At 36.8% G+C, this 16,376-nt stretch overlaps 1 protein-coding gene across 1 annotated transcript in view; it reads right to left on the bottom strand.

The window, feature by feature from the left end:
- Positions 1-16,376, bottom strand: part of TMEM131 (transmembrane protein 131) — a 92,420-nt gene that overhangs the window by 14,169 nt on the left and 61,875 nt on the right. The window contains exons 20-31 of the mRNA XM_052705673.1: positions 11,758-11,910; positions 11,532-11,607; positions 11,313-11,430; positions 9,593-9,731; positions 9,385-9,494; positions 8,945-9,011; positions 7,865-8,016; positions 7,105-7,247; positions 5,820-6,006; positions 4,842-5,027; positions 1,802-1,960; positions 677-1,275 (exon numbers count right to left, since the gene is read on the bottom strand). Coding sequence (XP_052561633.1) covers positions 677-1,275; positions 1,802-1,960; positions 4,842-5,027; positions 5,820-6,006; positions 7,105-7,247; positions 7,865-8,016; positions 8,945-9,011; positions 9,385-9,494; positions 9,593-9,731; positions 11,313-11,430; positions 11,532-11,607; positions 11,758-11,910 — 2,089 coding nt within the window. The remainder of the gene's footprint in view (positions 1-676; positions 1,276-1,801; positions 1,961-4,841; positions 5,028-5,819; positions 6,007-7,104; positions 7,248-7,864; positions 8,017-8,944; positions 9,012-9,384; positions 9,495-9,592; positions 9,732-11,312; positions 11,431-11,531; positions 11,608-11,757; positions 11,911-16,376) is intronic.

Below are 16,376 nucleotides of genomic sequence, written 5' to 3'. Positions count from 1 at the left end.
ACGACATAATGAATGTATCTAACGTGTGAAACTCATTTAAAGCATTAATCAAATGAAAAGATGCATAAGAAATTCAAACTCAACTCCAACCTCACACAAAGATGAAGATAACTTATACTAATTTGCTGACCACCTGACATCAGGTATTTTCTAAAATAACTGCAAGCATAGGTATGAAGAATTCCATTCTGAAACAATACCACAGTGGTTTACCAATGCCACAGGGATTTTCCTTTACCCCATCTGTTTTCCCCCTTCTTCCCCTCTCAGATTTCATAATATACTATGACAACTTCCCTTCATCGGCCCCCAGCTCCAAGTCCAAAAGACTTGTGAAGAGTGAATGATGTTAATCCAAAGGCAAAAGAGTTGCAATCAAAATAATTCTTTGGAAAGTAAGAAGTCTAAATATCCAGAGATTTGCTTTCACCAAAGTGTTCCAAAGCTTTTTCAGGAAGAATCATAACTGAGCACTGCAGGAAATTTCACTGCTATAAAATAGACAAAGAATGCATTCAAGATGCAGGCAGATACAGAAGAGTAGGGAACAGCTGAGAAGCTACCACCTTCCATGCTATGAAAACATGACCTTTACAGCTGATTAGATCTTCTTCTGTGGCTTACATAATGAATCATCCCTTTTTTTTAATTAAAAAAAAAAAAAGAATCTTATTACCTTTGTTTTTTGCTAGTGGAGATGGGGGTTGCTCTGTAAACACATCTGGGGAAGGGGCTTCTGGGTGGTCAAAGTCTTTTTCCATAGTTTCTATGAGTCCAGTGAGATCTGAATCCTCTGAGCTGTGCCTCCTGCTGCTGGCACACTCGGCATGAGGCGGGCTGAGAAGCGGTAGCTGTGGCAAAGCACTTTCAGTCTGTTGCTCTTGCTGCTGGGACCCAGATCCTGGGGGTTGCTGGAGGGGCTGCTCTGCCAAAGCCGTCGTCTGCTGCTGTGTTGGCTGCTGGTTCTGCCTTGTGCCCTTGGCTCTTTTGCTTGCGGCATGCGTCTGAGCTGTGGCACCTGAATCCAAGGTAAAGGGGCCTGATCTGTTCACTGACTGCACGGAAGTTGCTTGTGCTGAAGTCCTATTACTAGGCATGTTTGAACTGTTTTTGGATTTGATGTTTTCAACATCAGGTGCATTTCTATTGCTGTGAAGGTGTGCTGTTGCACTGCATTGTTTATGATTCCCTGCACTGGATCGTGAAGACGAACTGCCTGCTCCATAGATCCCTCTGGAAGGACCATGATTAGAATCTGATCCAAGCGCATTCAAGCTGGAAGAACAAGAAGTGTTTAAATGTACTTCACAATGTTTTAGTTCTTCTCTATGAAAAAAAAAGAATCACTATGTCCAAAAGAAACTTTTAATTATACTTTTCTTGGCATATAAACAACAAAAATGCCTAAAACTTCTTTGACAAGCTTTTACCATTCCCTGTTCACTTGCTCACTGTACACATAAGCAAAAATGGTTAAAATGACAGTCAACGTATATGTTGAGGGGAAAAGAGAAGTCTTGTTTATTTTTTAACATAAGTCCAAAGGGAAAACTTTTGGCCTGCTATTTTTCTGCAGTCTATACTTTACCTTCTAGAGAGTTAACAGAAAACCAAGCAGGATTTGTTTTGACAGAATATTCTTCACAACCACAAAACCTGTTTTTTGTAGCCCATTATCTCTCAATCCATGGAAGAATCTCTATTCATTCACCTGTTCTAAAGAGTCTATTTCTTTCTAACTGGTCTTATAACTAAAAGGGGGGGGGAAGGGAGAGGAAAACAAACCCAAACCCATACATACTTTCCATCAGACGAAATTCCAACTATTCTCCTGAGATCAAGTGGTCTTCCCATATCGAAGGGTGGGCCTGAGGCCTCAAAAGACAAGCGTCTTCTAAATGGCTCCCAGATTCCTTGAGCTTCTAGATAGGCTGTTCCAATTACTAGGAGAAAGAGTACACTGCACAGAAGAGAGGCACTCAGTTAAGTATTGCTACATTTTGAGCATTTTAAGGCTTATGAATTTAATCAAGCATGACAAAAAGCTTGTATCTTATACAGAAAAGCTGAAAACTGCATCCAACTCACATTTCTGTCTAACAAACATAAAATACCTAGACCTAACGTAACATACACAGCAATAAAACTGAAGAGCAAAGTTGAGATGTAGGTCTGGCCCCAAGTCCCCCATTTCAACCCAAATGAAAAATTTAAGATTGAACTGAAATACTAAAATGGCCACCAGAAGGTCACCAGCTCTCATGGATTTGGTACAATTCCACATGAAAAGGAAAAAACCTTCCCAGCAAATTGTGCTGCAGTTCAGAGAACTAAAATGAAGGAGCGCTATTTCAAGTTTTACAATTGCATCTGCAGTGGTGTTTAGGAGCTCTTCACTTACATAACGCACTGCAGTGAGCTGTATTTCTCATGAAGCAATTAAATCACTGCAGAGACATTCAGCACAGCGCTACAGATCTCATCTTCTAATGGTAGGAAATATCAAGGGGGAGGAGACAGCACTGATGACTAAAGACTGCCTTGCCTATTACCCTAGAATATTTGTGCAAAATTAACTTTGCATTAGCAACTTCAGCTTCTGCTCTCCTCCCAGATCCAACCAGTGGTTTTTGTAAGCCAAATGTTATGAAAAAGGACATCCATTCACAGAAAGTGATGAGATACTTGGTGAATTCGAGCTGTCTAGAAGAATTTGATATAGATATCATCTTTTATATTTTAACTGTCAGCAAAAATTCAAGCAGCTCTGGAGATCAACCCAGCTGATTTTAGCTGCTTATCAGTAGCTTTTCCCATCCCAGGGATTAAAATGGATAGCAGATACATAACCATACAGCAGAGTGCAGGCAAAATAAATTTCATCTGAGGTACTAACAAGCAACAGAAAAATTAAAGAAATAGAACAAGCTTACACAAACTCCTAGTCAAGAGAACACCACCTGCCTTGGACACTATGCCCGCAGATATACTGCTACTTTAGGGATGAGAAGAATGAGGTGTCACCACCAGCATTAAGAATTATATTAGCAGTATCTGAAAATATCATAATGCTGATACCAACATGATTACTGCATCTCTATAGCACTATACAAACTCGAGACAGGGCACAGAGCTTTGGTGCCACAGGTGTGACACAGGAGTGGGTGCAACAAATGGTCAATCACCACAAGGGCTTCTCCTCTGCCACCCTCAGGAGAAGAACCATACTGCTTTTACCAAAGCAAACTTTGTTGTTTTGATAAATGAGTATCAGCTTTGAAATTAAAAAGTAAACAAGCATGACAAAACCACAGAATAAATCTTTTTTTTTTTTTTTTTTTTTAATAAAATGCTCTTTCTTATCTTGCTGGGGTGGTGGTAGGAACAGTGCTGGTCCACTTTATGTTTGTCCACACAAACTAGGGATTACTTTGTGATTATACAGAAGTATTTTGGTGGCAACAAGCAAAACTCCATATTAGCATATGCTGAAAGATAGAGGATGTGTGCCTGTTCCTTGGAGTATGAGGTGGTCACATTAGGACTCCTCTAATTTGCTGCTGAGAAGTGTTTTCAACTTGTAGGAAAAAAAGTGAAAGGATTAGCATTTGGTTTTGTGAAGTCTGATTAACAAATACAGTACATATAAAGTTACCCAGGCAAACTACACGTGAGCTGAGAAATGTTATTCACTCTGCCAACAGACAGAGCAGAAATTAAGTTTGTGCATTTCTAGCAGATATATAGAAGAAACACAAAATAAGATCAAAATATTGCGTTCATGTCGAAGTCTCATGGAACCAAAGAAAAAGCAGCACACTTCTCTATTTCTTTTATCAATCCCTAAACAAGGAAAGACAGCCTAACTAAATACTTACGCAATGCAGTACAGCAAAATCAATAAGTTAGCATCTAAATATGAAAAAAAGATGCAAGGCTTCATTTGCTACTAATGTAGTGGGATAACGCTCCAGATTTGCAGCACAGAGAAAGATCACTTTTTCCATAACAGACATCAACAGCAGCAATCCATCTCACCCTCCAATACAGGCTTCAGGCCACCCCCAAAAGTAAAACATCCATCGTTACTGATTAAGTTTCTACCCTATTGTTTTCTCAAGATAAATGTAGTGGGGAAAAGCATCTTACATCCAAGGAAATGAGCAGGGAAGCACTGTTTATAATCTCAGGTTTTGAAAAATACAATAGATCTATACCTAGGTTAGACTAGGAAAACACAATGGAACTTTCAACTCAAATTTCAACCAGTCACTTTGAGGGGAAAAAAACAGCACCAGTATACTCCTACATAACCTCAGAGTGCTCAGCATAGCAGACAATGCCCTTCAGGTTCTCAGAAATTCCATTATTAGTATCACCAGTTGTCTGCCGCATACAAGTGGCAGCAAGTTAAATTCATCTAAGGCACCTGCTAAGCTCATTGAGTCACTGCCTGATATCTTTCTAAAGCACAGCACTGCAGAAGGATGCTTCAATCTCTACAGGAATTCACTGCTAACAGTGCTCTAATACCTAATTCGATTCAAGTCTGGCTTAATCAGTTGTCAAAAAAACACATTATCACAGCTAACAGGATCTTGCCTAACAGCCCCAAGCAATAAACATATTCTGTCCTCATTTAAAGCAGAAAGTCAGTACTCCTCAACCTAAAGCTGTTCACATTAAATCCTGACAGCTTTCATTAATTGTTCTCCTTTTGCCACATCACATACTACTCTAAACATAGCATGTATTGAATACACATGCCTTTTTTCTATAATCTATATTTAAGTACAGGTACCTCACACACATATACTGATAAGAAAAGAAATACACGTTACCTCATTATTCCTGAGGTAAGGATGTACAGTGCCAATTCCCAGTTGGGCCTGGGCAACGCTTCTGCACATGTTGCTAGCATATGATATGGAAGGGATGCATTCAAGATAAATATGAATTCAGAGCCTCCTGCTGTGATGAGTTTTAATTCACGAATTACTCTGGAAGCAGTGAAATCTGGTGTAAACCTGAAAACAAAGTAAAGCATGTATATATACACATACAGACACACACACAAAACCCAACAGCAGCTATACCTAAGCAATGAAACTGATCATTTAAGTGCTTTGCTTTTTGAAATGCCATGCTTTTTGAAAACATCACTACATTTGTCTCATCACAAACTGAGATCGTTGCAACAATGCTAGTGAAGTTTCACTGCCTGCAGTATCTTGGACAACCTCTTGCATAACAGTAGCATCTTCTGAACTGTTTAGATACTGTATTCCAAATACCTGAGTTTAAACCAAGCAGAGACAAAGAATAATCTTTGGTGTGAGATCTTTTACAATAAAAATGAGCAGAATTAACCTACTGTTGTCATTAAAGCAACAGGCAAAATATTCAAGACTGAAATGCTGCGCTTTACGACTTTAATCCTTACATCAAGGGCTTTTCAGCATGTACTGCAATGCAGCAAAAATATACATAAATCTAGATCTCATGTGCATTCATAACCTAAATGAAGGAAATGGATAAAAAGCTGGGTTGTAGCATTATTCCAACTCATTAAATTGCATTTACTGGACAGTAACAAATATAACACTACAGTCAGTCACAGAGACTTAAAGTTTTTTAAAGAACAAGTATTGCCTGCAAGGAGAGGTTTTATACTTTAACCTGTATTAAAAAAAACCTCAAAGCTTAATTAAGAACCCTCAGAATTCAACCAATATCCACTGCCTTTGAAAATACAATTACATATACCAAATTCCTGATATACAGCTCCATTCAGATAAAAGAAAAAAAACAACACTTACAATATGACTATGTCTTTAGAGGCATTGACACTTAGTGCAAACTCTTGACAGTTAACTACTTTAAATCCATATCCTTCACATGTATAGCCACTGATTTCCATAGTTTTCACGTTTATCTGCAGCTGCCCTGTGTTTTCCACTTTAAACGTTCTTCTGAGCGTGAAATTTGGTTCTTTGTATTTCATTTCTGAAAACAGATGAAAGTAATTAGTGCTGTGCTAAAATGACGTTCTTCACTACATACATCTACAGCAGAAGGGAGTCTTTCAGTTTCACATCAGGAAAAAGAACTGGCAAGGCCACAGAAACCTTGCATAACCTGCAGGAACAGGTTTCTGCTGTCAGACTGCTGTATGTTTGCACAGCTCCAGAGCATTCCAACTCTTCAGGGAAAGAGATGAAAAGCCCAAAGTCTGACAGTGCTACTGCCTAACAAAAAGCACCTCAGCTATAAGTTCTGTGATGCACTGCTTAGTGTAGAGGTATTCAGTGACAAGTCCCAGCACTTGCAGAATGAAAAGTTATCTTTTTGTACCTTAAAGGTAAAATCAACTGCTAAGCTACATTAGCCAAAAAAACCCTCACCAAATGCTAAATCACAACGTGTAGAGAGGTAATGATTAAGCTTTACTTGAAATTTTCTTACTCGTTCCTCAAAAAAAAGAAAAAAATCTCAGATAGTAATTAATACAGTACATATGGAAATCTGCTAATTAGTAATGTAGATTTTTATAGCAGGTAAAAACTAAGCTGCTTTTGCCAGATCTTTTAGATACCGTCTAAACAAATACCGTCTGGCCCTTCTCCCAGAAGCAATCCTGGGGGTATGGAGCAGAAAGCCTCCGACCCCAGAACAGAATTTGCCTGCACTTACTTTTCAAAGAGCATACCCTTTTTGTTTTTCCCTGCTGGCCATGTGCAGATTTTGAGTGTCAGGGGGAAAAAAGAACACAAAACTACAAAACAGATAGAAACCATGATGTCTTTTTTCCTAACATTCAGGAATTATACTTAATTCCAATATTCTGCTCAAATTTTCACCTCATACATCTTGAATTCTATTGGACAAGGAACTTCCCAGTTTTCCTAACTTTCATATTAAAATTTAAAAGATCAAATATATTATTTTTCTGCCTAAATTAATAAGCAATGTTAATATACTTAAAGGAAAAAACCTCTGACACACTGGAATAGGGAAAAAATGTTTCCAAGCATACATGTTTTAAGTTGTACATTTAAAACGTGTTTATTTTCTCTTCAGCACAGCAGTTCACAAAGTACTCACTTTCTGAACAGTCTTTTAATAGTGCTTCCGTGATTTTAAAGCGTAAAGAACTTCCAAGACCAGGAGGTTTGCCTGCAACCTTCAAGCTCTCGGTTGTTCCCTGTCCTTGTACCATTATGGCATCTATTACAGTCAAATTATTTCTGTATTAAAAAAGTAAGAGAGAGATAGTTGGAAATATTCACGAAAGGATTTTGCAGTTCACTGTTCCTGCAAGCTTCTCTACAGAATATGAAGTGATATCCCAGCCCAGATAATTCCTCACAGTACAGAAAGAAGTAGTGCCAGTTGTCATAAACAGGATTCTTGCAAGCCTAAAGCCTAAGAAAGCACAACAGAGCATGCAAGTAATAAGGATGAATTAGTTATAGTTTATATTTCATCATCATTTTAAAGTATCACATGATAGAAAAAGTAAATATTTATGCAAACAGATTTCTTCACCAGCAAGATTGAAATAGCAGCTTTATCTTGCAAATGGTACCTGCAACCAGATACCCTGCCTCCAAAGTAGTACAGTGTGTGTTTAAGGAAATAAGTCTGAATATACTAATTATATTTCTATATTAGTAAATACGTACTGAATACAGCTGAACTACGGTAAAACAGATTTACCCTAAAAGTAATTGTGGTTTCTTCTCACACATGATTCTGTAACTACCCTTATAAAAGTGAGCTCCTGACAGACAGCAAGCATAACCATACATGTAAATAAAGACACATCAGAAATTCAAACTCATTTCAGAAATATCCACCGTACCTGATAACAATTAATGATGAAACAGTTTTGTTAAGAACTGGAGTGAATTTTACTTTGACTGACTTTCTTTCCCCAGGTTTTAACATTAGGCTTAGAACTGAATGACGAGCCAGGCCTTTTGTAAGTCCAACAGTGCTCTGCAGAGGCTGGACCTTAACAGAGCAAGGAAAGCAAAGTAATACTTTCATAGAACATATGTTCAGGTAGAAAACTGCTTGCATTCTATAAAAGCTTCTCACAAGAACAAATTAACAGCATGTTTCGTTGAGTTGTTTTAGTCAGAAATAGACTTCTAGCACAATAAATTCCCTATAAGTCAATCACCTGACAAGCAGAAGAAACAGCATGACAGCACAAAGCCAAGCTATACAAATGTGGATTCATAAAGCTCTAACACAAAAAGGAGTTCTGAAGTTTTTAAATGTGTATTTTTAACACTAACCTAACAGTAAGCCACTATGCAGCATTTTTATTTATTTATTTTTTTAACCACTATGGAAACATGTTTGAGAATACTGTTTTCAAGAGTAAAGAAGGAAAAGGGGAGGAAAAAAAACGGACAAAATAGAAGGCCTGTTGAAAAAAGTATATTTCACCTAGTTTCCCTTTAGATGCAATGTAAGCATGAGATTGCTAATCTAAAACTAATTGTAAATGGAGGAGAAGTGTATATATATTGGATGAGAAATGGAAGTGATCAGAATGTCACATGCTCTGAAAACATGCATAATTAAGCCTGTACACAAAACATAAGAAACAAAAAGGTTTAAAATAAAGAACAAAGCAATAGAAAATTCAGCACTTTGCTAACTTTAGAGCTACAAACCACAACACTGATAAAGCAATCCCTGGTATCGGTAAGAGAATGAATAAAAATGTGTCAATACAGTTTTTCTGCAACTTCTGCATTTGTATTAACATAAGTATATAGTGAAAATTAAAATGCAACTGTTACATTCAAAATACTTTCCTACTTTCTTAAGATTACCCAGCAGATGTATCATATTTTTTAAATACATGCATGACTGAACTCTTCTTAAACACTAAAACTGCATCTAAAGAATACAATGGAATACTTACACAATTTCTGAAGACCTGGAATTCTAGAGTCCTCAGGTTGAAATCCGTTGGCTTACTCAAATTAAACCTGAAACAAACACACAATTTCTCTTTTCCCCCCCGTTCATGAAGAAAACAACTTACTTGTGCTTATTACAGACATTAGCACAAATCAAGAACTTATGGAAGGACTCAAACAACACACAGCTGACAGAATAGCTTGGCTTTCCTTATTTTTTTTTTCTTATTACTTCAACTTAAGGAGAAAATGTAAACATTTTTAACTCAGCATAAATTCAGTTGTATGTTCAATGCAAACCACTTTAGATTCAATGCCCAGCTGGACTGACTCAAGTTCTAGAAATGGACAACAATAAGCAGCAAAAAGCTGTGTGCAATTTTTGTAAAGTGCATTTTGCTGGAGAGTGAAAATGCCCTATGTACTCTAAAACAATACTTACCGTTCCAGCATTTTATCAGCAAACATGGATGGGTTAGAGTACAGGGCTACAGGAAGGAACTGAACATACACAGGAACATCAGCTGGATTTTCTAGAAAAATTTCTTCTTCCTAATCAGAAACACAATGTTTGCAAAGTTTACATTTGGTTAATTGTAACTAGAAGAAGCTATTAAAACAAAAATTGAGGCAATCAACAAATAACTCACTGATGAACTGTTAGTATTGGTGAGTGGGAAGCTCAACTGGCGTGGGGAGCTAAGTATGGAAGGCCAGGCCATTTCTGCGGTAACTGTCAACCGAACATCCTTCTGAAGATCTGTGTCCACTTCAAATACTGCATTCAGCCTGTAAAAAAATAGTTATAAAACTTACTTTACAGGAGTAAAGAGGCAAAAGCCTGGATAAAAACAATCCTGGAAAATGGAGAGTGCTTAGAAGCACCCTGAAAACAGCATTAGGGTATAGCAACAACTATCAACAACATAGTTGAGAAGATGCACATTATGTTTATTTAAACATCACCACCACCTCGGAGATCTGCCCATATCTGCCACTAATAGAAAATGCAACAGAAACCCCCAAAACTTGCTCTAGGAGGCCAACTGAAAAATTAAAAAAGATGTTCACTACTTAAACAGTCATCAACATCCATTCATTCATTCCAAATTCTATTAGACTGTAAAGATAGGGTGACCATAAGATACAACAGGACTTGGAGAAACAGCAGAGAAAAATGTGGAAACAAAGGAGTATGTGCCTATACTCACAATAGCAAATCTAAATGAAATCTGAAATCAGGTCACACATTACTTTTTCCATAACTGAATGAAGTTCTTCGTTATTAACCAAACTGCACAACAGACTTGATTCCTTGGTTACTCCATGAGCTCTCCACAAGCTGAAACATGACTAGCTACTGAGTTCTCCAGTCAGCAAAGCAAACCAAATGTCAACCTTAAAACCTGGAGAAGTATTCTGGAGAGAATCTAAATCTAAATATCCAAGTCAGAATCTATTCAGAAGGAGCAGGTTCTCCTTTGCCAAGTGCTATCTTAGCTAGCTAGGTGATTTTAAAAAGCATCAGACATTCCCCAGTTCTGCTGTTTAGTCAGAAGTAGTTTCTAATGGTGTTTTCCTCTACTGTCTTACTGCAGATGACAGAATATTCTTGTAGAAAATTCAGTTTACAACAAATTAATTCAAGAGTTGTTTAAAAAAAAAAAAAAATAAATCAGTGTTATAACAATGAAGCTACTTACAATTATTTTGTCTTTCTGTAAATATACAAATTTTTTTAAAAATCAGTCTGCATGCTATCACCACAAAAGACATCACTTACTGTTAAAGCAAACATCTCTTGAAGCTTAATCAGTTTATGTATGTGAAAATGGATGTTTGAAAAGGTATGCAAAAGCCTCCAAATATTAGATAGCAATGATTAATCACTTACTAGTTAGCATTACCCAAGGAGAAGTATCAGACAACTAGATTATTAACTGAAATACAATAAATTCAGAATAGCAGCAGAAAACCTTATGAAAACCTAGAGGGGTGTTAAGCTTACTACTTCAGAAGAGATTAAACAGGGATGCTGTGTACAATATAACTTGTTTTAGAAAAGATTTGCAGAACAGAGACTGTCCTTGCTCTTGCCGTTCTTTATGAACTGCAGTACGCTCCAGTCAGCAGTAATTACTAAGGCTGTGATTGACTTGAAGAAGTTGTTATTTAGTGGCAGTATTTTTAACTTTTTCAATTTTCTCTTTCAAGCTTTTGCAGAGAACACCAAGTAGCTGTTTTTTGTTCTCTCTCAAAAAGCACTCCAACCTATTTTTAAAAAAATACCTCTGTATTTTATAACACCACATGTAACAGAATTACCCAGTGATTTATGGGCTGAGGAAGTAAAAGGCATAGAACACTTACCTATGGCTTGAGTTCTCTTTTATTTCTGTCCACGCTTTGAACAAGTTCTCGTGCAAATCCCAGTCAGAATCCCACATATCTTCTAGCATTGCTAGGCTGTGCTGAACTTTAGATTCCGCTTTAAAAAACATAATATATTTTTAAACCCGATGTGTAAAATCACTGCTTAAGGGGAAAACAATTATTTGTAATTTTCATTAACAAGAGATATTTACTTACATTTAGATAGAAAAGGCAATCCTACATAACAGTGATCCCCACATTGTAAACCAGGATCAAAATAAATATTTGCAATCTGCAAAACAGTAAGAGCAGACCAAATAAGAAATTGCACAGTAAACTCGATGACTGAAGAAAGAAGGAAGATTTCTGATGACCACACTCATATAGGCAACACACAAAAGGGGAAGAACATGACAACTTGTAGAAGTAGGCAAAAACGAACCTTTGACTTCTTTCCTGACTCCAGCTCTTCTTTATTACTTCTCAGTCTCTTATAATAAAACCTTACATCTTCAGACAGGGAACGTATGTGCTGTATTTTCACTTTCTGAGAGAAGGAGTTCATAATGTTCAGGCTCTGGTGAACTACTTTCCCCTTAGGAAAAATAAAAGGGTGGAAAATGGTGCATTTATTATTATGCATTTTCCCTAGCATATGTATTTATTTTCTTACGCAGACTGGCAAAAATGCTACAGCAGAGTTGAGATATTAAACTGAGATTTTAAAAATGTTCTCTTAAAAAAAATGCCTTTTTTTTTTTTTTTTAAACACTTTGGGGTAGGTTTCCATGAATATGATTTCTTCCTCTATCTGTTTCCAAACATGATTTGTCTCTCTTTCAAAAGAAACACGCTTTAAGGTTTTTGGAGAGCTAGGACATTTCTGTTTAGTCCCATGATGTTTTAAGAGAGGCAGGGGAGGAAAGGCAAGAGAAAGCCTTGGTGTTATCAGGGTCCAGATACAAAAAGACAATCTTTTTGTAACGAATTCAGAAAATAGTCACAACTGTTTAGAAATTATCTTAAAGGAGCACTTGAGTGAAGCTGCAGATTATCAACACACCAGGTGACAGAGAACATTTTACAGAATGTTATACAGAAGTATAACCTTCCCTTCCCCTCCCTATGAAATGAAGGCACCAAGCTATCAAACTACCTTGAAAAAATTATGATGAAAAAACTAAGTTAAAAAGTGCGCTTCCCCCTCCCCCCCATCATACCTTTACATTTGGTCTTTTAGGTAGAAAACATACAGTTTTAACTGTGTCACAACCAGAAAGGTTGCAGTACTCAAAGCTCTCCCTTTACCTCCAACCCCCTTTTAAAGCTCACTCCAGTTTGATCTTGCTTATAAAGCAATGATTCTGCAGGCATGCCTTTCACCTTATCTCAACAGCCAGGCCTGATAAGGATATGGCAAACAATAAATGAAAAGAAGAAGTGAAAGGCTAGACAGGATTGGTGACAAGATTTCAGACCTATATAAGAGATAAATGCAGGCAAATTTAAATGCCAAGAACTATCTTTTAACAAAGAGGTTTTAATGTTCCCCTTAAATCAATACTTCCTTTAAAAAAAAAAAAATCAGAAGAGGAGAGATGAACTTTGCAGACTCAAAATTTAACTACAGCCTTGGGAAACAGTCACTTAGCAAAACAGTCTCAATAGAACCAACTGCAGAGGAAAGAAACTGCAAGAGTAATTCTGTAAATAGTACAGTACTCTTAAACTGAACAGGAAGTAGAAATGACCATGTGTGCTTCACCTACAGAAAGCTGAGTAACCAACCTTCACCATTGGGCAAGATGAAGGTTCAGTAAATTCTGCAGAACAAACGAAAAGGATTTTAGTAAGTTCCCTATGTAGCTTTAAAATATTGAAGAGCAGATAAGACTACCACGCATTAATAAAAAAAGATTTTTAAAAAACTTGCTAAAGAGACATTTAGCATAGTTTCTCAGAAAAGCTTCGTTTGGGATAGAAAGTTAGGACAGGTGGCACTGTAAGCTAACAGTGCAATTACACAAGTACAAGTCAGCACAGAAAAGGTGCTTATGTCAAGTCAGTGATCATCAGAAGGCCTGTATGCATCATTCGTGTATTGCAGACAGATTTTTACAGTATACCAGCAATGAGACTTAGGTGCAAATACATTAAAATTACAGACAGCACTGGGAACTGGGCAGCTGCAGGAGAATTACACCCTAGGTATGAAATGAAAAACAAGCGTTACTAAAATTGTAGTGCCTAGTTATTCCTGGATTTTATAGCAGTCAGATTTCTCTACTGCAAACTGGAACAAGAACAACTAATGCTATTTTAGGCTTATTCTCTGAAGTTATGGAGGCATTACTGAACAACTAAATGCAAGAAGATCATGAAGTCAGTAATCACAAGTTTAGTTTGAAAGTAAACCAAGAAAAAAGAAAAGCCAGTCTGCTTTCAGTGTTCTCAAATATCAAAAGAGGTAAGTGTTCAACGAACAGAAGTAGCTACTAAAGCCAACTGCTCTAAGAAGAACGAGTTTTGAACACAAGGCAATCTAGAATTCTGTCTAAAGTGATAATGCTCTCTAAATTCATACTCCCAAATAAATTTCAGTAGCTCAAAAGTCCCCTGAATTAATTAAAGTGTGAAAAAAAATTACCTGAGAAGAACATGATGCCACTAAAAGCTACAGCAGCCTCAGGTTGAAAGAAAATGGACAGCAATGATACTACCTCTTAGAAGCTGAGAAATGCAGGTACTGAAGAACAAATACCATCTTCCAAAACAAAACAAAACCCGAACAAAATAAAGTCAAGGTGATGAAGAATACAGGACTATATCCAGGTGCACCTAGAAGCTTAGATATTGGTCAGAAGAATGGTTAATTTTTTAAAACTTGCTCCATTATGGCCCAAAATTTAACAAATGGAGGTATTATTGAGGTATTCAAGAGGGACGATGACCTTGACGGGGAAGGTATAGGAGATTATAAACTAGGATACAGAACATAAATTGCTTCATATTTAAGCAAAAGAAAAGGAAATGAACCATTAAGTTTTTGTTTATTGAAGACTTATGGAGTAGTACATGGATGAAGCTAAAAGATAAAAGTAGTCAGTGCAATAAATATCCTGATAATGGTAAAGCTGTATAGTAAAATAGGAAACAGATCCTAAAGATAGAAAATAACAAATGAACCATGCAACTTCAGGAGTGACGATCTGACCTTGACAGTAACAAGACTTCAGAAAAATTTGCAAAGCAGAGTAAAAGGGAGATGGAATGGATCACGAGACAAATGTGGCAATGGTTTGCTAAAGTCCCATTGACTGGCCTGTTCTCCTCTGATGAATCCTACTGCATTATTATTATTTTTTTTTTTTTAAACTGTCATTTATCTACTGGGCATGAGGTAAAGCACTCGATAAAAGTGCCAGTGAAAAAAATACTATTTAAGCATACACAAACTGTAAAATCAGCAAAAGATATTAAGCAGCTACTGCAAGATGAGGAGAGAACAGACAGTGCTCTAAGAAAGAAAAAAATCAGGGTGAAATAATTAGTACATAGTTTACTGAAGATTGATCTAGGAATAAATATTCCTAGAATATTCATTGCTTTGGTACCAAAAAGTATAAAAAGAGACAAGTTTGATCCTGCAAAGTTAAGAAGTACTTTCAGAATCAGAGAAAGATCAATATGGCATACAGATTGACCTGTGGACCTTGAGTAAGGAAAATAGTCTGAACTCAACAATAGCCAAGTTAAGATCGTGAATTTAGGCTCTAGTAAGAAGTTTGTTTTAAAGGCTTAAGCCTCCCTGTTTGAAAAGGCAAAGCAGGTAGAGAGGAAGATGGTCTGTATATGGTCATTGATCCACAATACGTTAAGACTAGAAGGACAGATAAGGAAACAAAATCATTTCCACCAACACACATAACCTGAGGCATCCTCTCTGAAGATAATTAAGACCTCTAATGAATGTGGTAAAACTTCACTCAGATGACGTGGTACATTTGTGATTACTCACTAAGAAAAGAGAATGCTACACATGGAAGATTACAGAATGGGACATACACAATATGTAAAGCTGGAGAAAACAAGAAAATATCTTTTTGTTGGGTTTTAACTATCAACAAGCCACAGCACATACACTGTTCCACATCAATGTCAAGTGCTAAAAAAAGGGGTGGGAGCTAATTAATCTTAATAAAGATCAAGGACTGCTCATATGGGATAAATGGTTATGAAGTTACAAGGAATAATTGTGGACTGAAAAATGCAGGAATATTTTCAGCTATTGTAATTACAGTAGTGGAGTAACTTCCTAGCAGGAAGAAGGAAGAGTCATCATCATCAGATAAAACAAACAGTAATAATGAAATAGAAATAAAATAATGTAAAAATGCTCAGGGCCCCAAAGAGATAAGAAAAAAAAAAAGCGGCCAGAAGAAATCTAGACCCTTATCCCACTAAGAGAAGTTGGAAAGAAAACTTGGCTATGAAGTACAATACTGTGACAGAGTGGTTACACAGAAAGCAGCTCTGAACTATTGTGTCTAAGCTAAACTATGCATGAAACAGAACATGTTCACACAGACAAGTCATATAAGTGACAAGAGATGCCTGCCAAGTAAGCATCAAGTCAGGCATTGCTTCAAGTATTTGTACAGCATAGATGCGCCCAGTCTGTTCAGGAAGGTGCTTTTTATAAGACACTGATGGCAAACCAACCTGCAAAAAACAACCCACCAGTGACAGCTTTCTGGAAGGCATTACAAAGACAATTTAGATGTACAAACCACTCAGATCCAGAACACCCATCTCTAGGAGGGACACTATTTTGTTATTCTTGACACACTCTCAAGTCAAGTATTTCTTGACTTGAGAAAATTTTCCCAAATCTTCACAGTATTCACTAGCAAAGTCACTGGAGAGCTTTTTGGAGAGCTGCTATTTCAAAATACATTGAAGATGGCTTTAACTTTTCAGAAAATAGTCGTATTTCTATCTTGATGTTTCCTTCTATCCTTTCCTATCCTTTTTTCTTTCAGTCTACTGTTTCTCTCTTGA

Source organism: Tympanuchus pallidicinctus, unplaced genomic scaffold (genome assembly GCF_026119805.1).
Source record: "Tympanuchus pallidicinctus isolate F22 unplaced genomic scaffold, pur_lepc_1.0 scaffold6, whole genome shotgun sequence".
Lineage (NCBI taxonomy): Eukaryota > Metazoa > Chordata > Aves > Galliformes > Phasianidae > Tympanuchus > Tympanuchus pallidicinctus.
Note: the sequence above shows the minus strand (reverse complement) of the source record. Positions and strands in the feature narration are given on the sequence as shown.